This window comes from Sphaeramia orbicularis, chromosome 11 (genome assembly GCF_902148855.1).
Source record: "Sphaeramia orbicularis chromosome 11, fSphaOr1.1, whole genome shotgun sequence".
NCBI classification, from domain to species: domain Eukaryota; kingdom Metazoa; phylum Chordata; class Actinopteri; order Kurtiformes; family Apogonidae; genus Sphaeramia; species Sphaeramia orbicularis.
In genome coordinates, this window is record NC_043967.1 from 44,454,908 (window position 1) to 44,478,515 (window position 23,608).

The following is a 23,608-nucleotide window of genomic DNA, read 5'->3' on the forward strand; positions in this document are numbered from 1 at the left end:
CCATTCAGTTCCTCAAAAACGACTGGAATACTCATAAAACTGTGATGCAGGAAGAGGAAGTGAAGGACTAAAATCATAAACTCATAAAGGGGAATGGAGGAGGGATGGGATGAATACAACAGTTGTACTTGAAGATGCTCTCAATTCCCATAAGAGGAAACAACTCAAAGCCACAAAAACCTTTATCCGCTGAGACTGGATTCACTTAGTCCATCTCACCGGCATGTGTCCTGTACGTTCCACAGTGGACTCCTCCGACAGCAAAACCACAAAACATCCTCATGTGTGGGAGACATCCACGTTCAACAGTTATATTTACTCCTAAAACAGTCTGACCTGGCACAGTGTTCTGTGCAAAACAGGAAATAGTCTATTTTCTTTTCAAAAGGTGTACCCACGGGGCACACATATTCCTGTTGTTGGGACGGAAAAACAAGGGGGATTATGGGTCACTTGGCTCTGTTTTTTCTTCAGATGACTCTAGGGTAACTGCGATACACTTCAAGGGGCCCCTGTGGGGAGGAGGGAAGGGGGAGAGCGGGGGGTGAAAACAGGAAAAAGTCAGAGTAAGAACCCTAACCCAGCTTTCAATCACTGCCCCTCACACAGTGGAGACAGCACCAGTGGCAGAAACAAACTGGACCACAGAGACACTAAAGGGAAGTGAAAACAAATGGCCCAGTGTCAACATGAAATACTGCCCCTGCGCTTTGCCCTCAGATAATCACCCATTCCTATTATTTGCACATATCCTGGCCTTGTTTTTGCTACAGAATGACAAACACAAGTTAATGGTACATTAGTAAAGTGGAGGCTGATCCTTGAGACTTCTGTAAGATGGATTGTGTGTTTGACACCTTTAGATTTTGTTCCCACAGTGATTAATGGGATGGGAATGACACACACATACGTCCTCACACACCCACACACACCCACACACATAAACCAACGCAGGGTGGAGTCGGTCGCCGCTTCCCTAATTGGTAAAGTCATCAGAGTGTGAACGCTCCTCGGAGGTCACGTCCCATTTGAGCAATTTTTCCTTTTTATATTATTTGGGATATTTACAAAGACTCAAGTGGGAATTTCACCCGTCAGTCCTTCTATTGATTTCCTTTACACCCAATGACAAAGACAGGTCTGTAAATGACCAAAGGAAACACAGCTATTAACTAAAGGTCAGCGGTTTTGTTTGATGTATGGACAGATGTACCGCGTTCCTGCAATGGGAAGAAATATTGTGTATACGAGAAGATTTAATAAAACATCCAATAATGAAGAAAAAATAGAAGTACGTGCTTCACTGGGTCAGAAAACACAAAAGGTGAATGTGAAGGAGTCTTCGTACATTTGCGGCTGTATTTTTTACACCCTTGTAATTATGGAGTGATAAAGTAATAACCCTTTATACAGAAAATCATTCAGAGCTAATGTGATAAACTAGGGCTGTCATTTTACAGGCTCCTTTTTGAACCTGTTTCCTGTCATTAGTGAAATGTCCTCTAAAAGAGTTTGTATAGTGTATTGTATGTTCAAAAGTTACAATAAAAAAAAATAAAAATAAAAAAAAAATTCAAGATTTTGCACAGACTTCATTTATCAGAGCTGAAACTATCAAAGATGTTTCCGTCAGTAAACCCCTCCTGTGACAGATGTAAACGGGGGCCGGCCTCACTTGCACATATGTTTTGGAACTGTCCTTGTGTCAAAATATACTGGACCAAGATATTTCAGACTTTATCCAAAATCTTAAAAAAACAACTTAAACCAGATCCAGTTTTTGCTTTGTTTGGTGTGAAGCCGGCTGCTGTAGAACTTTCCAACAACCAAAACAATATGATATGTTTTGTGGTGTTGCTAGCGCAAAGATTAATCCTATTAAATTGGAAACAAAAAACTCCCCCCGCCCATTCAACCTTAATGAGAGAAGTAATGAAACACTTACAATTGGAAAAAATTAAATTTTCATTAAAAGGGAAATTAAATGCATTCCACTTAACATGGCAACCTTTCATTGATTATTTTAATAATGCAAATGTGTAAACAACTTAGGATTGGCGATATATGATGTCCTCAGTTTGGTTTTTGATGTTTATTGTTTACTGCTGTTTGTGTGCTTTTTGTTTTACTGCGCGTTCTCATTTTTGTTGCATTGAGCACAATGAATGTACATGAACACGTTTTTGTTACTATATGAAAAAACTCAATAAAGAGAATTTAAAAAAGAAGAAAAAAAAAAAAAAAGGTTCCAGTACGTGGTATCAGCTCGACTCCACTCCACTCCATTTGGCCTTTTTGCATTTCCATTACGAAAAAGGACCTGGAATCTGGTACCTGGTACTATTTTTTTGGTATCATCTCCACCCAGGTTCCAGGACTGGGGACCAAATACTAAAACGTGACGTGTAAACACTGCAGACCACTGATTGGTCAGAGAGTCGTCTTTGTGACCCGCCATTTTAATAAAAACAGATGTGGAAGTTGACAGTAAATATAGCGATAGGTTAATCCACATGATGACAGCCCACCATGGTTTGTTGAGGAGGTTCAGATGTAAAAAGTCAGCGTGCGCTTGATGAGACAACATGCAACGAGTGAGTTTATCAGCAACTCTCTGAGCAGACGACACAGAAGTAACGCGCCACATTGCTATGACGTCCAGGTACTATAAAATCTGTAGTATCCTGTAATGGAAATGGTCTACAGGAATAGCACCTGGTACCTGAGTCGAGCTGAGCCGAGCCGAGTTGAGCCGGTTTCACGTAGTGGAAACGCGGCATAAGTTAGATCTGTGGACTACAACTCAACCCAGCGCTGATAAATTTCCTTCAAAATAAAAGCACCAAACAATGTTCTGAAAAAAAAAGCAAAAACAAAACAAAAACAAAACAAAAAAGAAAAAAGAAAAATACTAGGGCTGTCAGAATTAATGTGTTAATGTTGATTAATCCATCATCATGATTAATCTGATTAAAATTATTATTATTATTATTATTATTATTATTATTTATTTATTTTTTATTAGTGATAGTTAACAAGACAATGTGGACAGAAAAACAACAACACATAAACAAAGGGAAACTCAAACAAATAAACAAACAAACCAAAAACAACAACAATGACAGAGTATTCACAAACAACAACAACAACAACAACAACAACAACAACGTCATATTACAAAGAAAAAGATCATAAATGTAAATAGCAACTAAACCATATAGCTTGGTTAGGGGTGATAGGGAGAAGGGGAAGAGGGGGGTGTAAATGAAAGTGAGAAAGAGAGAGGGGGGTTATTATTATTATTATTTTTTTTACTTTTTACTGTTGTTTTTGAGAAAAAAACATAAGACAAATACAAACAATGATAGAACAAACAGCAGGAGGAGAATCCAACATTTGAGTAAAATTTAGTCCACAAGTACATCATACGTTCATAAACCCATATTCATTTCGTCTTCACAGTAAAATTTGAGGATATACCCCTCCCCCCCCCCAATAGGAGCAGGTTGTTAATATACAAAACCAGGCCTTACCGTTGAAACATAAATGACTCAGTTTAACCAATTTTCAGCAAAGGTATCAATTTTACATCTCAATTTAAATGATGACTCTCTCCATAACATATATACTGTCCAGTCATTTATAGTAGGTATGTCTATTTTCAGTCATTTTCTGATCAGGGTCTTCTTACTTTCTACTAAGAGTAATCTCAATAAACATTTATCTCTCTTTGCACTCTTGAGTTCTTCTATATCACTGAGATACATGGTTTTAAAGTCAAAACAAATTTTAAACAATTTATCTGATTCAAAATTTTAACGCCATTAACCCATCTGCAGTGAGGAATGACTCTGAGTTAGCGTCACGCATGAACAAATGGGCAGTTGATCCGGTAGTGAAAGGCAGCGGAACCAACTGATTGCTGTTACACTTTTAATATCTTTTAAAATAATGGTGACATTTTATATGCATGTTCTTATCAGTTTTAAGTTTGTTTTTAGTACTGACTTTCATTGTGTTTACGTATATTAGTGTGGATGTATGCCAGTGATTTCCAGTTTGTGTAACTTCTGCTGCTGCTGTCTTGGCCAGGACACTCTTGAAAAAGAGATTTTTAATCTCAATGAGCTTCTTTTCCTGGTTAAATAAAGGTTATAATAATAATAAAAAGACGGAAGAAGCTAAACAGCACATTGTCCCTCTGGATGGAAACTTGAGGACAAAAAAACCCACAGAACAGTCGACTGATATGAAGTATTATCCACACTCTACAGCACAGGTGTCAAACATGTGGTCCGGGGGCCAAATCCGGCCCGCCAAAGGGTCCAGTCCGACCCTTGGGATGAATGTGTGAAATGCAAAAATTACACAGAAGATATTAGCAATCCTTTTAGTTCAGGTTCCACATTCAGACCAATTCAATCTCAAGTGGGTCAGACCAGTAAAATACTATCATAATAACATAGAAATAATGACAACTCCAAATTTTTCTCTTTGTAAATGTAAATATTTTCATGTATTTACACTAAAATAAAGATTAAATTCGCAAAAAATGTGAATAACCTGAAAAAATATGAACAACTTGAAATGTCTTAAGAGAAGTAAGTGTAATTTTACCAATATTCTGCTTGTTATTAAATGTTTTGTGTGTTTGTAGATCCACTGTGATCTGTAAGTTATAATGTATATGAGTAAATGATAAATTGAGGCAGAAAAATGTTAAAATTACACATTTTTTTCTCAGTTTGTTCATGTTATTCACATCTTTTGAAAAGATAGTTTGTAGATGCAAATCTTTTCATAATGCAAATTTACTTTTTCGCCCTAAAACAGAGAAAAGTTTGGAGTTGACATTATTTATATATTATTATGTTATTATTTTACTGGTCGGCCCACTTCAGATCAAATTTAGTTGAATGTGGCCCCTGAACTAAAATGAGTTTGACACCCCTGCTCTACAAGAAGGAGTTTTCTTTCCACTGAAACACTTCCATCTTAAAATACCACATTAACGTGAAGCATACGTTAGTCTGGGATTCTACTAACACTGCGGCTAACGCGTCGCCCAGCTTGGGCAAACATGTTAAGTGCATATATATTCCCTTCTTTGTTGAGCCTGTTTGATCATGGAAAATGAAACGTGATTAATAAAGATTAAAAATGAATATTTAACTGTGATAAATAAAATATAATCCACAGCAACCCTGTGACTAATCCAATTAAACATTTTAATCATTTGACAACAGTAGTCATAACTGATAAAACCTTTTCATTCATGAAGGAAAGTGCAGAATAAACTCTGTGGGATTTACTACTTTTCTCTGCAAACAAGCAAATTGAAAATCTGATCTACACACTCAAGACTGCTTTTACATTTTTAGACTGAATTATAAATTAATTGACCCAGCAAAATATTACAAACAATAAAAAATAAATACTCCCTGTTATCTAGTTCCATGTCTCTGTACAGAGGCTCGTACTAAATGGATGTAAATAAAATCATAGCAGGGTTCGATTTATTCACTTAATCCTGCAGTAATGGTTTATATTGATAAATAATTCATTTAAAGCCCAATATACCAGTTTGCTCAAAGTTGCCTGAGTTAAAAAGTCAAAATATTTTCATTAGAGTTCACTGGAGGATTTTATATTCCACGGCCCAACTGCTGTTTTATGATAATTGAGATTAAAAGCGTATTTGGCATAAATATTAAACATGTAAACATTTTCAAACTTTCCAAATAGCCAAGAGCAGCTTCCATCAGAAACTCAAACAGTGATGGAATGGAAAACCTCTTAGTGTTGTGATCTACTTCCACCAGTGTGGTATATTAACCAGAATACTTCATAGTGTATTAGAGGCTGTCGTCACGTGAGTGTGTTGACATCTTACCTCCGATTGCGCTGCACCTGGAGGTGATCTCCCACAGTACGAGGGCCATGGAGTAAACATCTGCCTGCTTGAAAGACTCGATGTTTTCTAAGTTGATTCTTGACTCTAAGACCTCTGGAGCCATGTACCGGGCTGTTCCCACCTGAGGAGGACACGCAGAGGACGAGGAGGTCCAGGTTAATGAAGGATGTGCATCGCATGGTTTAGTTCAGCCCATGCATTTGTCATATATTACATTAAAAACAGTGGCGGCTGCTCGTCTTTCAGAGAGGGGAAGCTCATTGTCGGCTTACATAAAAAAAAAGTCAGGTTATTTCAACATAAATTCGGTCCTCCGTTCCTTTTTAATAAAATGGTCAGTGACCTTATCGTACCAACTAAACAAGAAAACGTTGAAATTTTGTTAAATTGAAACAAGGAAGTACAATGAGTGTGTTTTATTTACAGTGCAAGAAATGAACAAGTAATTTCGTAGTGGTTTCTCTCTCGATTTCACAGCAGAATGTGCGACTGTATTAAACTGAGCTCTGTCAGTGAAGGAGTAGATGTGAAAATAGCTGTCAATCAAATGGGATTCAGCCTGTCAACTGATCCTCCAATCAGCACGTGAAAGCCCGGTGTCCAGCCCAGCCGAGCTCCGCCCACAGCTCCATTCACCCCCAGAGACACCGAGCATCTGGGGGCGGGACAACATCGTGGCATCTATCCAATTACCGTCCAGTTTTGAGGCAATGAAAAAACTGTTCTGCTCAGTCCCACTGAAGTCCACGGACACTGAGCGTCTACGGACAAATGCACTGAGCAGAGATCGAATGAGAAAACAGTGACACGGGAATGTATGAGAAGTGAACAACATCGAGTCTGTTGGTTTGTGATAAAGCTGATTCTGAACGAACTTGTCTGTGAGATGAACGTGTTCTAACACATTTGTAGTCAATGAATTGTCAACACAACCGAACATATTTGACCATTTAATTTTCGGAATTTTAGGGGAAGCCGAGCTTCCCTTGCAGTCTATGAGAAATCACCTCTGATTAAAAATCACTTTTAAATCACTGAACTCTGCCAAGTATTGTTCCAGTCTCCAAACCCACATGCTTCCTTCTGCACATGCTCTGTTCCATCAAAGTCAGAACTTTATTTTTTTAAGCAAGAAAATTAAATACATCCCGTACATGACATGTTGACACTGTCCGGAATTTAGTTTTTGTTTTTCTTGTTAACAATAGACAAACAATAGTGTATGTTTGTGTCTGTCTGATGAAGCCTCACTTTTTGGAATTTTTCTCAAAACATTTCATCACAATATTTGAGATTTTGTAAAATTTTAAGGGGTGACTGTGATCTTTTTTACTACTGTGTCAGTTTGTCTATAAAATATCCTTTTCTGCAGGATAAATCGACATGCAGTGTAGAAGCATGTGATCTGATCTGCATCTACAGCCATACGACAGACAAACACAGCCTGGTACTACACAGATAATTATAACATTCAAGTCTTTACTGAGCACACATTCATAGTGTATGATTTGGGGCGGCCATGGCTCAGATGTTAGAGTGGGTCGTCCAATAACCGAAGGGTTGGCGGTTCGAATACCGCTCTGTCCTAGTCAGTCCGTTGTGTCCTCAGGCAAGACACTTCACCTTCCTTGCCTCCAGTGCCACTCACACTGGTGTATGAATGTGTGTGAATGTTCGGTGGTGGTCGGAGGGACTGTTGGCGTGAATTGGCAGCCATGCTTCCGTCAGTCTGCCCCAGGGCAACTGTGGATACAGATGTAGTTTACCACCACCAGAGGGAGAATGTGAGAGCGAATGAATAAAACTGGTCTACAAGGAAAATGCTTCCAGAATAAAAGTAATGAAATTTTACCACATGAGAGTCACTGATAAAGAAAAATCAAGTCAAAAATGCTGGTTGGCTGAACTTTCCAAGATATAGCCTTGGGTCAAAATGTGAAATTCAAGAATTAACGACAGAATGGGTTTGACTCAAAAGGAATATTTGTCTCAGAGCTACAAGATCTACTTCAAAACACTGTCTGCACATTAGAATACATTCACTTTACAGGTTCTATTTAGTGGAAGATTTAAAAAACTATGATATAAATGTACATAAACCAATATATATGTGTAATAACACTTAATGATATACCTTGAAAACATCAGCAAACCGGCACTTTTGTCATTTATTTTCCAATTAATCTTAATGGGTCAATAATGTAAAGCCCTTTGAGTGACCAAAAAAGCGCTATATAAATCTCATCCATTATGGTGATGCTGGATGTAGTAAGCTAGCCCTTGGATTTAACCCTTTATAGCGCAAGTGACTATTGTTGGTAACTTCTGCAAACATTAAATATGGGGCCAGTCCTGTTCCTCAGTGGGATCAAGAAGCATGTTGGTTTTTATAACGCTATACAGTGATTCCGAGAGATTTTATAGAGATTTTGAAGCTGTACATAGTGAATAGGAGTAATTTTATCAGTTTATGACCTCGTAAGAGTTGTTTTATTGCATGTGTTTACTTTCTGCTCAGATAATTTTGTCTTTTAAACTTTATTCATAGAACTTTTCAACATTTATAGAACTTTTCATTTAACAAATATAACATTTATAATTTCAAGTAATGTATTCATGATAAAGAGATTGACATCGGACATGATAAACAAACAGAACCCAAGGAGAGAAAAAAAAAATACATGTCTATATAAACACCTAAAGTGTATTTAAAGTTCCAGGCCAGGTAACATATTCCCGCAGTGTAAAAGAGGCTCCCATGTTTTGTAAAATTTATTGAAAGAGTTATTTAGGGTGTACCCAATATTTTCTAACTTTATATTAACCATGATGTCTCTGATCCACTGATCATGTGTTGGAGGCGATGACTCCTCCCATTTGAACAGAATAGTACACCTAACTAGTAAGGATGCAAAGGCCACAACTTTTTGTTGGTTAGCTGGAGGGATTGAGTCATCTGTGCATGAAATGATTCCAAAAATAGCAGTAAGGGGAGATGGCTGAATACAGCACCCATATGCCCTGGAAATGAAATTAAAAAAAGAGTTCCAGAGAGGGATCAGCTCGGAGCAGGACCATAACATGTGGTATATTGTTGCTGGGGCCTGTTTGCACCTGTCGCAGATGGGGTTTAAGTCTGGGAATATTTTTGCAAGTTTAACTTCAGAGAAGTGCAATCTATGTAAAATCTTGAATTGAACTATATATAACACACTAAATTTGAAAATCTGAATTTCAGATTAGTTCAATGACTGCCCTATTTAGTGAGGTAAGAAAATATCGGTTCTGCAATATATCGCGATATTTCATTTCAGAATACTGTATCGATATTAAAAAGTGCTGTATTGATATTTTTAGGTATTTATTCAAATGCAGATATCATGGAGGTTCATCTTTGTTTTTCTTTTTTGTTTATATTTTATTTATTAATATTTAACTGTCTTTTATTAAATAATGCTAGTTCCTTTGTTGGGATTGCACAAAAATGATATTATGATGTTAATTATGAACTAACAGAATATGAACATTTGATCAGGATCTTAAACTGTAATGTCTGTAAAACATAATTTAAGTTTGAACACAGGAACATTTTGTGAGATAGCATTAGATCCTGTTGTGATCAAATAAAAATGGTGTTTAGTATTTGTACATATTTCTGGTGTAATTCAATTCTTCAAGGAAATTATCATTAAAAAAAAAAAAGAAACAAACAAAAAATGGCCTTTTTAACAGTATCATGATATATCGTGATATATCGTATTGTGATCCTAGTATTGTGATTTGTATTGTATCGTCAGATTCTTGCCAATGCACAGCCCTAGCCCTGTTAAGGGTTAATAACCAGTTCAACCTCCTTGGACAGTAAAAACCTCATCCAAGTCCTTCCGGTAGCTGCTCATCAGACCTACACAATTCTCAGGAGGAAGTTTTAAATCATCCTTCTTCACAGATCTGGGTCGGCTCAGTCATATTCTTAGTATGTCTATTGTGAACTGCTCTCTAGAGGTCACCATCTCTACCGGATTCAGGTCTGGGTCCGACTCCAAAAGGTGGATTTTCTTTTTCTGTAGTAGGTTTACGTTTAGGATCATCATCCTGTTGCATCCATCTTCTACTGAGCTCCAGACATGATCCTGTAGGATATGTTGATAAAGCTGGGTTTCATTTTCTCTTCAGGTCCAGAGCTCCAGGCCCTGAGGCGGTCAAACGGCCCTCCTCCTCCAGACTCCTGCATGGATGATCTTCTACTGTTGGTATGCGATGCCCGTCTTTCACTGAGAGCTCCTCCTAAACTATTCAACCTTAGTTTCATCTAAATCTTAGGAGAACTCACTCACCCCGGCAATAAACTGTTTTCACTGCTGCTTTAAGGGAGACGCTAGCGCTGCCTGAAGGCTAACACCGAGAGGAGGAGGAGGAGGAAGAGGAGGAGGAGGAGGAGGAACTTGTGTCCTCAGGCCATCTGCATCCTCAACAAACACTGACTTCTTCTTTACTCGTCCAACTGCACATCGCACACTAAGCACAAATAATCCACTTTACATTTATATTCATATTCATATACTCTGAGTTTATCGTGTACATGCTTATTATTATTATTATTATTATTATTATTACTGGATTTGATCCGTCCACAGGATATTTTCCCAGTAGTGTTGTCGAATGTTAAGATGCTCTTTGGTGAACTGGACGTTTTTGTAAAGCAGTAGCTTCTGTTTACGGTGTCCTGTATGTACATGTGCCTGTTCAGTCTGTTCGACTCATGAACAGATGTGAACCTGTTCCACAGCACACAGACATGTTCCCTCTTACTCCAGGGCTCTTTTTTTTTTTTTTTATATCTCACTGAACATTCTGTATTGTGTCCTTGGAGTCAACTTGGCTGGACGTCCACTGTTACTAGAGCCACAGGATGAAAGCACCTCCATCTGGGGACATCTGGTCTAAAGGTGGACTACTGTGAAGCCCCTTCCACTTTTATACAAACAGTGTTGTGTGAGTTACTTTTTCGAGCATGTTTAATTTTATTCATTTTTACTTTATTTATCATTTTATTTATTTATTCTCTTTTCTCTGTTGTTTACTTATCACCCGTTTATGTATCATCACTGATATTTTGTTGGTTGATTTTGTTTTGATTTCACTGTCTACATATTCGAAATAAAGATAAAAAAAAAACAACAAAAACTTCCGAACTGTAATAATTACAGATTACTTGTTACTGTTTTTTAAGTAATTCCTTACTTAATAATATTACTGTCTGAGAATTGTAATGCTTCACATGACTCCTGTGTTACTGTATTACTCCCGTATTACTGTATTACTCCTGTATTACTCCTGTATTACTGTATTACACCTGTATTACTGTATTACCCCTGTATTACTGTATTACATCTGTATTACTGTATTACACCTGTATTACTGTATTACTCCTGTATTACTGTATTACTCCGGTATTACTGTATTACTGCATCACTCCTGTATTACTGTATTACACCTGTATTACTGTATTACTGTATTTCACCTGTATTACTGTATTACTGCATTACACCTGTATTAATGTATTACTCCTGTATTACTGTATTACTACATTATTCTATTACTGTATTAATTTATTACTGTATTACTCCTGTATTACTATATTACTTTATTACTGTATTACTACATTACTGTATTACTTTATTACTGTACTTCTCCTGTCTTTGCTCTCATCATAAATGATGCGTGTACGGTAGAACTAAAAGTAACTAATAACTCCAAAAGTATCGGTTGTATCAATAAGCTCTTTTCGTCGGTCTGATCCTTGTCCCAAAACACATAAAGTCAAAGGTGCACGTACCTCCCAGTGAGCATGTGCAGAAGTGAAAGTGAAACTTAACAGGCGTTCCTAAGTCCTCGACATCTCCTGCTGTTGTGAAGCTCATTTACCTTTTCCCTACCTCCTGAAACTTTGTAAACTTGGTTTTGAGGGGCAGGATGTTTGTTTAAGGGGGTACTGCCCCTCTTGCCCTCTCCAGAACTGGTACTGATACCAGTACCCATATGTCAGGACTGTAGCTTGTAAATGTGGCGTTCCTGTTTTTAACTTCATTTCCTGTCATGCTACATGCTACTGTGCTTCCATGACTGTAAGGCAATTGTATTCCAAAATGACTAATATTTCCAAAAATGTGCTCCAAGCCTCTGAGAACGCACGATTCATGCACAAAGAGGGGTACGCGCAGAGGGGGGAGGGGGGAGGGACAAATGGCAGTTGAGTTTGATTGACATATCAGCATTCAATCATTTCAATGGGGCGGTTAAAAATGATGTAATGGTGTTTTTTCAGTCCTGTCTGTTCCACAGGTGGCTAAAATGTTTTTATTTTTATGTTAAAGCATTAATTAATTGGTTGTAATCGAGGTGTGAAGGGGATTTTAAGCAATATAGTAAAAAATGCTCTAGGAAAACATCTCCTACCCCACCTTTAATGTGGAGATGGGACTACTCTTCAACTGTAAATACCAAATTGGTCAGTTAAAAACATCTCAATCTGTCAGAATGGTGCTGACACACACACACACACACACACACACACACACACACACACACACTCTGAGCCCTTCCAGTTTTATGAGATAGATAATATATGAAAATTGATCAGTAACGCCTTGCAGTACTGCGTTACAGCAAAAAGTAATCTGTTACTGTAATGCGTTACTCCCAGCACTGTACACAAATGTACAATTCTGATCGAAGACCTTTGGAGATGTTTTTTTTTTTCGAGGTGTGGTTCACATCCACATATCCTCCTTGTGAATAGAACATTCCAGAAGTTTTGAGTGTTGTTTCATAAATCAGATTAGCTCCACACTGGGCTCAGATCTCATTTTGTTGATTAGACTTCAGGTTTTCTCAGACCTGACTCTAATTAGATCTTTGAGGAGTCATTAGACTACAGACTTTTTCCTGTTTCATAAGCGTGGTCAATAAATACATGAAATATTACAACTGTTTGCGTGTTATTACATTAAGAACATTGTGTTTGTGTCTGTATTTGTGATTTAGATTCAGATCAGATCACATTTTATGACCAGTTCATGCAGAAAACTATGCTTTTTCACAGGGTTTACATACTTTTTCTTGTCTTGTTTTCTTGTAAATGTGAGATGTTAAGTTGGACGTGTATAGTTACAGGAGCAGTTATTTACCGGCACGAGTCAAGTGGTAATTTCATGCTGTGCTGCGGTGTCATATCACAATGATTTGAATCAAAACATGTTCCAAGTATAAAATAATTGGAAAAACAAAGGTAGCTCAGACCTCAATAACATGGCGCTTGTCTTACTATAATTACCGCCTTGGAAAATGTGTTCAGCGGCGCTTCCTCCAAATGCGTTCAGAGCATTACAATGCATTAGGTGTGCTGAGCAGCAAAGGGTGAAGCCTTTTCATAATGAGTCATTTTTAGAACATAGAACGAAATGACTCCGGCCGCTAACGTCAGCCTAATGAGTCCATTAAGAATCAATCAAGGCTGTTTGTTGAGTCACTGTAATGACGACAAGCTACAACGCTATTTCAGCGCCAAGATGTAATAGGTGCCAGATATTCAGAGACGCTGGCCCCGAGTAATGAGGATCAGAAATGAAAGGTTTGATTAAAAACACGCCTCTCATCAGGGTTTGATAAGTATCATAGAGGAACATAATCATATGCTGATATATTGTATTGCTTCCTCTTGTTACCCATGTGCATGTGCCAAATAGTGATATTTTTGTCAAATAAAGCAGGTGCTCTAAATGTTTACTCCTGCCAATTTGGCTCTCCAGAGACACTGCTCCTGAAAGTGAAAGATGAACCAAGCAAGAAGAAAAAAAAGACTACATGCACATCCTGGTGTCCAAAACACTGGATGTGAATCAAAACAGAAAAATAGTCCTCACACAAAAGTAGCTCCTGTTTGAAGACTTCCACTGGTGGAAAAAAGCTTTTGGAGCATCCATGCATTTGTGATAGATCGCATTAAGAATCCTTCTTAAGTCACTGAACTGCCTAGTGTTGTTCCACTCTCTAAACTCCTGTCTGCACATGCTCTGTTGCATTGAGGTCAAAACTGGATGTTTCAGCAAGAGAATGAAACACATCCAGGGCCTGACATGTAGAAACTGTTAAGAATTTAGCTTGGGTATTGTTAAAAAAAATGTGCATTTGTTTGTATCTGTCTGATGGAGCCACACCTTTTGACATTTTCCCACAAATATTTGATGCTAATATTTGAGATGTGTCCGAAAAGTTTTATCTACTACTATATTTCAGTTGTGATGTTTTGGACACAGTGACTCCTCCTTGGATTTCTGATAAGACATCAACATCTTAAACAAGTCCAGAAGTACAAATAATAATCGGTTGATGACAAGTAATAATTAGCATCCCACACAAAAGCCCTCGAATCTTAAATTATGCATGTTTTGTTTTTTTCTGCATTTATATTTGTAAATTTTAAGTGAAAACTTTTATCTGCTGCTATATTTGAGCTGTGATGTCTCAGTGACTCCTCAGATTTTGGATATGATGTCAACATCTTAAATAAGTCTAGAAGGACATACGATAACCAGCTGATGACAGGTAATAATCAGCACCTGTAAAGCCCATGGATCTTAGAACATGCATTTAAACAGTCCATAGTGGTGAGGGATGAGAGAGACTGGGAGACACATTCAATAAGGACTTGGGCTGTGAATCACATGCAGGTCATGGTTTTAAGACCAATGACCATGTTGGATGTGAACAACCGAGGACCCCCCAGTACATTCTTTACAAATGTTTGTCAAGGTCGCACCTACAGGTGAAGACACACCAACCTGACTGCTGATGGTCACCAGAAAAAGTAGCCCAACTGATCAGTCGCCTCTCGTCTCCCCAACACAGTCAAAAAACTGTGAAGAACATACCAAATCGACTACCGACTTGAACGTATGTCCTGCGCTTGATTGAGACGTAAACCCGGAAAAAGTGGAACATCCCTGTAGACCAAAACCCAGAGCTCACTGTTGTCAGGAGAGTGTTGAGTAGTCCAGAGGGGTGGTTGTTGTTGTACTTGTTGAACGGATGGTTAGTAATAAGAAGATACGGGCGTTGTCAGCTTCAGTATTCACTAGTCAAGGGCTATTCCTCCACCAATCAGATAGGTCCGACTGAACGACAGGTAGTGGCCGATTACACATGTTGAATTGGCTGAAAAGACTGGCGACGGCATTAACGACGGCCAATTGAACGGAACACACCAAACAGACTCATGTCACCGACCTCGCCAGACTGCCTGATGACGTCTGTCCGCCAAAAAATCCGGTTGGTGCGTCTTCACCTTAAAATGCTTCCACAAACGGGAGCTACATTAGTGTGCAGACATTTGTTCTATGAAATTCAGCCGTAAACTCTGAATACAATTCGAAGTACATCATTCCTGTCTGTCTGTCTGTCTGTCTGTCTGTCTGTCTATCTATCTATCTACCTACCTACCTACCCATCCATCCATCCAACCAACCAACCAACCAACCAACCAACCAACCAACCGTCCTCTACAGCAGCTGAATTCATACCACTGGATGTCTTTTTATCTTGTGTAGGATCAGATATGAAGTAAACCCGTGGTGTTACCTGTCCACTGTTGGCCAGTTCGTCCACAGATAGCGAGTTGTCGAGGCGGAGAGCGAGTCCGAAGTCGCACAAGCAGCAGGTCAGGTCATTTTTCACCAGTATGTTGGAGCTCTTAATGTCCCTGTGAGTGATGGGCACTTTGTAGCGGCCGCAGGAGGTGTGGTCACTGTGAAGGTGGGCCACCCCCTGAGCTAGCGACCCCCCCAGCAGCCACAGGTCCCTCCAGCTGACCACATGATGGCTGAGGTACTCCTGGAGGTTCCCCCTGGGCTGGTAGGCGGTGATCAGCCAGTACTGCCTCTGCACCTTCCTCTCCTCCGCCGTCAGGAAGTGAAGCACATTTTCATGCCTCAGGTCTGCGTCTGAGAATATGTCCTTCTCGTTCTTCCAGGAGGCGTACTCCTCGTATAGGAAGATCTTGACCGCCACCGTCTCGAAGCCCTGCTCTTCGCTGACCGAGGAGCCCTGCTTCAGCTTGGCTCTGTAAACCTCTGCAAAGCGCCCTTTTCCCACCTGGACGTCCAGCTCTATGGGCAGCAGCTCCGTGTTGTGGTTGAGGTTGTTGGCGTGCGTGGAGCTGCTGTCCGAACCTTCGTCGTCAATCATGATGGCGTGAGCGTCGCTGAAATCAGGAGGTCCCTTCTTGCGTCTGGAGTTGGCTCTGCGCTGTTGGTAAACCCGGTAGAAGTAGAAGGAGGTGATGACGACTACCGCCATGACCAGCAGAGGAACCAGGCTCACCAAGATGACAGCCACCACCTGGGAGTCCATGGTATCTGAAGGGTTAAAAAGACAATAAAAAGATAATAAAGCATTTGAAAAGTTGGCACATTAAAGAAAAATGGGTCGTGCAAATAGGTGCCATTAAAATAATTAAGCAATCATGTAAAAATCACAGATTAATCCAAACACAGGCATCAACGTAACATAAGAGAGAAAAAAAACAAATATCTAATTCCAGACTTTTTCAAAACTGCAATTTTTTTCATACTTTATTAAGACTTTCACACAAAATTCCAGACTTTTCAAGACTTTCGAGACCTGTACAAACACCCTGCTTATAGTAATTAGGATCTATGCATATAATACATAACAAATAAATAACACACTAAATTTTCACTAATTCGAGTCCTTTTCAGATGTTAGATGCCTTAAATACAAAATAATATAGATGTTGATTGTAGTGTGGGCTGTAAACCAATCCAAAGAGATGACCCTCAATATTTCAGTGAATATTTGATTCTATTATTGATTAGGGATGTAACAATTACCGGTATAACGATAAACTGCAGTAAAATTCGTGACGGTTGGTTTTACCATTTAAAATCTAATTATCAAGGTCAAGGTCAAGGTTACTTTATTTGTACCCGTAGGTAGATTTGTTTTGCAGTCTAGGTGATTGCCTTGGCGTTACAACAACACATACACTAAACATGCAAGACAGGCACTTGATCACACCTACAGACAGGACAAAAAGACAGGACAAAAAGTACTCAGTGTTCCACCATTCATCGGTATAGCAGCATGGATAAGTAAAAGAACAAAATAAATAAGATCAAATAAATAAAAACAAGATGCAATGCAACACAATAAAAACCAGAAAAGAAGAAAGAAAAGAAGAAGAAAAACCAGGATAAGAACATAAAATTAAAAAATTAAAAAATTTGAAGTCACAATAATAATAAATAGAGCAAAGAAATGGAATAAATAACTAAATAAGTTAGTAAAGTGCAATGTCACTATTTCTTATTGAGCTCAGTGACAGCGACAGGAACAAAGCTATTATCATGAAAACCGTGTTTGATTACAGCACTTTGAAAACTCACAGCGATACAGCTCACTTACTGGAGAAGCAGTGGCACTCCAGGCGCACATGCTCAGATTGCAATGTTTGGCCTGTGAAATCATGGCTGAAGGCACCTGCACGGACAACGCTCCAGAGATCCGGGCATAGCGGGCTCCCGCACAAACCTGATCTGAGCGCGCAGAGCTGGTCCCATACATCTCCCTCTCTCATTGTGACATTCTGAATGATTTGATCTGGAAAATGGTCAAACAAGCTCCACTATGACCTGTCCAACTACTTTTTTCCCTACTCAAAAAAACACTCTGGAATCAAAAGGAGAATTAATGTGGAATTGGATTGGTAAACAGAATTGACAATGGCATTGATTTTGATAAAATCCTGTCATTTCCACCCTTTGTGTAGATATCTTTTATGGCCATAAGATTCCATCTTCAATGCACATTTGTATGTTTGATGTTTACATCAAGGTTATTATCGTTAACGAAAACTAATGAAATGACGAAAACTAGAATTGTAAAAACATTTTCGTTAACTGAAATAAATAAAAACTGTAATTAAAAAAAAAAGGAGAAAAAAACGCTAACTAACTGAAACTGTATTGTGTGTTTACAAAACTAACTAAAACGTATAAAAATTCTGAAAAAAATTCCCTTTGTTTTTGTCTTTGTCAATGTCGGATTGATACATAAATCCCACCTCTTCAGATCATCATTCGAAAACTGATCGCCCGCTCAACCTCCTCCACTCTCACATACCCTATTTTGTGTGTTTTTCTTTAAACAGTATTTGTCTCTGTATTTGTTCTTCGATTACCATTTAGCATTAACTTTGTATCTGTTTACCCGTTGGATGTATGTTTGTCCCTTGGTTGTTTTTTGTAAAGCGTCTTTGAGTACTTAGAAAAGCGCTATATAAAACTGATGTATTATTATTATTATTATTATTATTATTATTATTATTATTATTTATTTCCCTCAAGCAATTTTAGCTGCTGGCACCATATGATATTTAACGGTCCGTCACATGTCATCACTTGTGGTTTAAAGTCGTCTTCTGGTCCCCACTCTACCTGGAAACATGGAGACTAAAGTTGGGAGAAAGCAGCAGAGTCCTGTCAGGGATTTATCTGAATTCAACGGTGAACAAGATAAAAATATAAAAAACTAAAACTAAACTAAAACTAAGCATTTAGAAAATAACGAAAACTAATAAAAACTAGCAAACCTGCTCTAAAAACGAATTAAAACTAACTGAATTAGAGAAAAAAAAAGTCAAAACTAAATAAAACTAAACTACAATGAAAAATCCAAAACTATTATAACCTTGGTTTACATGTTAATATTTTAATGTTTCTGCCAACAGAAAGTACATTGTGTTTGCTATTTTATTTGTTTTTTCAAAATACAACTTGGTTGAATTATTTCAGTGTGTGTATCAGTACTTTTTGAACATTTTGAGCACATTTCAACAATACCGTGATAATAATGATAACCGTGATATGAAATTTTCAAATTGTTACATCCCTACTATTGACTGGTAAAATTAAACATTAGTCTGACACTGCACAAGCTGAAAGTGACAGTGTCATTGTGAATGTCTGAAGAAAAATGTAAAAAGTTTTGGAAATCACTGGTAAAGTCATGAGTTAAATGAACATTTTTGCAGATGAAGACACACGTCTGGTTAAGATTCCTACTAAAAACTGATCAAGTCTTATTTTCTGAAAAGAGAAGCAGATGGATCACATTCTGAACGAAGCTAATAATTCTCCAAAATCGAATTGAATATAATTTCAGATAAGTGGGACAAGTAGCAGCTCAGACAGTATTACAATAACTGATACAAGGATAAATTACACTGTAATAAAAAAAATCCATATACAGGAATGATTAGAGTTAAGATATTAATGATTTGATTTGGAAAAAAAGGAGAACTTAAATGACAAATCAGTGTAATTCACTCCGTTATAATATGATTAAAGGTGTTCAGAGTCGCTGTATGAATAGACATCAGTTTAAAGCTGCAATGATTGATAGTTTTTCAGCCTCTCTGGGTAAAAATTCTATAATTGCTTTTAATCATATTGTAATTGAAGTAATTTGAGAGAACATGAGACTCCTGCTTTAGTCTTTGCTTTTGTTTTTAGGAAAATCTACCATGTGACAAACAGATTTTGGTAAAAACATGCATTTCCAGCCAGGTGTGAGGCTTAAATATGAAACTGCAATGATCAATAACTGATCAGATTCTGTCAGATGTGACCTGATTCTACTGCTTTACTCCAGGGTTCGACATGGAAACTTGGAAAAGTGGCTTCTGTTTTGAGTAACGCTGTGAAACTAAATCAGATCATCTATATTTACTTGTGGACTGAGAGGAGAGAGCTGCAGAAGGAAGTTCAACATCAACATCTGACGTTTTTCCTCCTGATTCCAGCTCTTGCACTTTTAAGTATGGCTTATTTGTAGTGAATTGATTCCTTATAATTTGGGCTTAAATGTGTAGTATAATTCTTTCCATGTTAAAATATGATCAGATTAGATTAGATTGAACTTTATTGATCCCTCGGGCAGAACCCTCAGGAAATTAACCTCCTGAGACCCAAGAAAGTCAAAGTTTTGGCTTTTTTACATTAAATATTATTGTCTTAATTAGAAATTGCATAATGCAACAGTTTTTTTCAGACACATTTTAGAATTTTTATTTATTTATTTTTTTAATTGAACATCATTTGCAATGGACAGGATTTTTTAAGTAAAACTGTGAATCTTTTGTTCCCTACAGAGGACAAAAATGCATTACTGGGTCTCAGGAGGTTAAGGATAGTAATGATAGCAGTTATTAACCCATAAAGACCCAGTGCTACTTTTGTGGCACAATTCTCTATATTTGACTTTTCTTAAGTGATTTATCTTCATTTACTATACTATTATCCTTTGTATTTTGTGTTTTTTCCATTTAAATCATGTATTTTCCTATATTTAATTCAATGATAATGTAGATGCTTATAAAAACTCATGTTAAAGTTTAGAATTATTATATATTATAAATAAAAAAACAGAGAAAACTGAGGAGAAAGTGACTTTTTCAGTCAAATGTATCATTAACTGAACATAAACCCAGTGTCTCCATCCACTGTCATTGACCCAACTCCATGGGTTTTACTGGTGAATCAATGTTGTAGAAGATGACGGTGTTTCCATGGTAACTACGGAGCCTCTGAACGTCCACATGGGTCATATCTGACGACCATGAAAGATGACAAACTGTATTTTACACCAATTATTTACATGTATTGATAGGATTAGTGGATCAACAGGTATTGAACAGTTTAGATCAGTCAATAGTTTGGGTCTTTATGTGTTAAAATGTATTGATTTCTGCTCCTATTTTACTTGTGTATTTATGAGTTCAGCTGAAATGATACGGAGAAGATGCACAGATTGTGATTAAGTTCTAGGTTTCTAGTATTTTATTTCCTTCAGACTCCGTGAACTAAACTCAAAAAACACACACACACGACACCAGAGATCCTGTGATTATGAGATAACATTTATATTATGAGGAACATTGTTGATATAAGTCCAACCTACTGACAGATATTAGGAACAGAACTAAGGGCAGAAAATGTCACCACACTATGTTTTGACTATTAGCCTTAAATTCAGCCTCAGTAAATTGTATCAACATGTAGCTAAGAGTAAAGTAATATCCTCAGAGAAGCAGAGGAACCTTCGCCTCCCCTGTGGTATGTCTACAAGCATCAGGAAGCTAAAGTTAGCGTCGGAGCCACAAACGCACACTGTTCCAAACCCTGAGCCAGCCGACCGCATATTGTGTCTCTTTATAGTTTATGTCTGATTCTTATAATTTTAGAGCTAGTGTGTCTGGGAGCTTGTCCACGGTTTTGGAAAACAGTGAAAGTTTATGCTCGGGCTGTGTTTGCGGTCCGCCTTTTAAAGCTGAAGTTATAAAAAAAGGACCTATAAAAAGAATAGGTCCAGACACAACACACTAAACTAGACAACCTGCTCTGCTTTGCACTTTAATACGTTCTAAATTTAAGCTTTTTACGAGTCCGGTCTGGGTCTAAGATAGTGTCACGATGTATTTATTCTTAAATTACGAGCTTCTTCTTTTTGTAAAATGTGCGATAGTCACAGGTTGTGGATGTGTGCGCGTCTGTATGAAAACATGTCGTCTGCTTATTAAAAAGGAAGATTTTTAGAGCGAGTGAAGCAGGAGTGGGATGAAAGCGGAGGCATCCAGCCGACTGCCCAGTCAAGCCCTCTGGTTCACTCCGATTTTTTTTTTTTTTTTCTTCTTTTTTTCTAAACAGGAAACCACATGTCTGAAATCCTCAACGCGGCCCCAGCCAGTTTGTTTTGATTTTCGTAGAGTGAGAAGCAACAAACTGGTCGCTGTGCTGCCCAGCTTTCCTTTAGACAGTTCTGAGCAGACATTGACTGATGAAATGAAATGAAATAAGTAAAGAGAAAGACTGATGTGAGAGTGTCCAAGTTTACTAAACAGGGCAAAGACGGTAATTAAAATGGACTGTTACCATGGCAACACTTATGTAGATGGAAAATAATACTATCATTTCGCTTATAGTAGAAATACTGTAGAGATAGACTTAACCCTTAAACACCCAGTGCTAATTTTATGCTGTAAATGAATTTTTCCTCTTTATTTACCCTTTCTTAAGTGATTTATTGCCACTTTTTTTATACTATCCTCTGAATTTGGCAATTTTCACTGTAAATCATGTATTTTCCTATATTTCATTACCTATATTTAATTTAGATGCTCATGAAAACTCAACGACAGTTATTAAAATGGACTATTACCATGGCAACGCTTATTGTATTTCGGCTTGTATGTGGAAAATAATACTATTATCTCACTTATGACAGAAATACTGTATTTCAAAGACGGTTATTAAAATGGACTGTTACCATGGCAACACTTATGTATATGGAAAATAATACTATCATTTCGCTTATAGTAGAAATACTGTAGAGATGGACTTAACCCTTAAAGACCCAGTGCTAATTTTATGCTGTGAATGAATTTTTCCTCTTTATTTACCCTTTCTTAAGTGACATATCACCATTTTTTTTTTTTTTTTAATACTATCCTCTGAATTTTGCAATTTTCACTGTAAATCATGTATTTTCCTATATTTCATTTCCTATATTTAATTTAGATGCTCATGAAAACTCAAAGACAGTTATTAAAATGGACTGGTACCATGGCAACGCTTATTGTATTTCAGCTTGTATATGGAAAATAATACTATCATTTCACTTATAATAGAAATACTGTAGAGATGGACGTAACCCTTAAAGACCCAGTGCTAATTTTATGTTGTGAATGAGTTTTTCTGTCTATTTACCCTTTCTTAAGTGATTTATCACCATTTTTTGTTTTTTTATACTATTATCTGTATTTTGCAATTGTCATATTAAATCATGTATTTTCCTATAATTCATTTCCTGTACTTAATTTAGATGCTCATGAAAAGTCAACGACTGTTATTAAACTGGACTGTTACCATGACAACACTTATTTTATTTTGGCTTGTATGTGGAAAATACTATCATTTCACTTATAATAGAAATACTGTAGAGATGGACTTAACCCTTAAAGACCCGGTGCTAATTTTATGTTGTGAATGAACTTTTCTCTTTATTTACCCTTTAAGTGATTTATCACCGTTGTTTTTATTATACTATTATCTGTATTTTGCAATTTTCACTGTAAATCATGTTTTTTCCTATATTTCATTTCCTATATTTAATTTAGATGCTCATGAAAACTCACTAAATACAAAGTTTACTATATCAAAAAAGAGAAAAATGAAGAAAAGGTGACTTTTTCAGCAAATATGTCAATAACTGAACATAAACCAAGTGTCTCCACCCACTATCATTTATTAAACTTCATAGGTTTTACTGGTGAATCAATGTTGTAGAAGATGACAGTGTTTCCATGGTAACTACCGAGCCTCTGAATGTCCAAATGGCTCATACACTGCAAAAATCTAAATCTTACCAAGTGTGTTTTTCTCATTTCTAGTCCAAATATCTCATCACACTTAAAGTAAGACACAATCACCTAAAGAGTAACTTTTCAGTGAGATATAAGAACTGATTTTTAGACAATAGATCTGGAAAATGTTATTTCAAGAAATCTTACCAAGATAATTTTCAGTGTAAATCATGTATTTTGTAAAGAAAAAGCAA

General features: G+C 37.3%; 1 protein-coding gene and 1 long non-coding RNA gene across 3 annotated transcripts in view; one reads left to right on the top strand and one right to left on the bottom strand.

The window, feature by feature from the left end:
• Window positions 1–23,608, bottom strand: part of LOC115428716 (TGF-beta receptor type-2-like) — a 108,992-nt gene that overhangs the window by 25,008 nt on the left and 60,376 nt on the right. For both annotated transcript variants that reach the window (XM_030147901.1, XM_030147900.1), the window contains exons 4-5: window positions 15,554–16,329; window positions 5,894–6,035 (exon numbers count right to left, since the gene is read on the bottom strand). In XM_030147901.1, the coding sequence (XP_030003761.1) occupies window positions 5,894–6,035; window positions 15,554–16,329 (918 nt within the window). The remainder of the gene's footprint in view (window positions 1–5,893; window positions 6,036–15,553; window positions 16,330–23,608) is intronic.
• Window positions 3,291–8,863, top strand: LOC115428717 (uncharacterized). The gene is made up of 3 exons (XR_003936677.1): window positions 3,291–3,410; window positions 5,878–5,880; window positions 8,853–8,863. It is a non-coding gene; the product is annotated as an uncharacterized LOC115428717 (long non-coding RNA).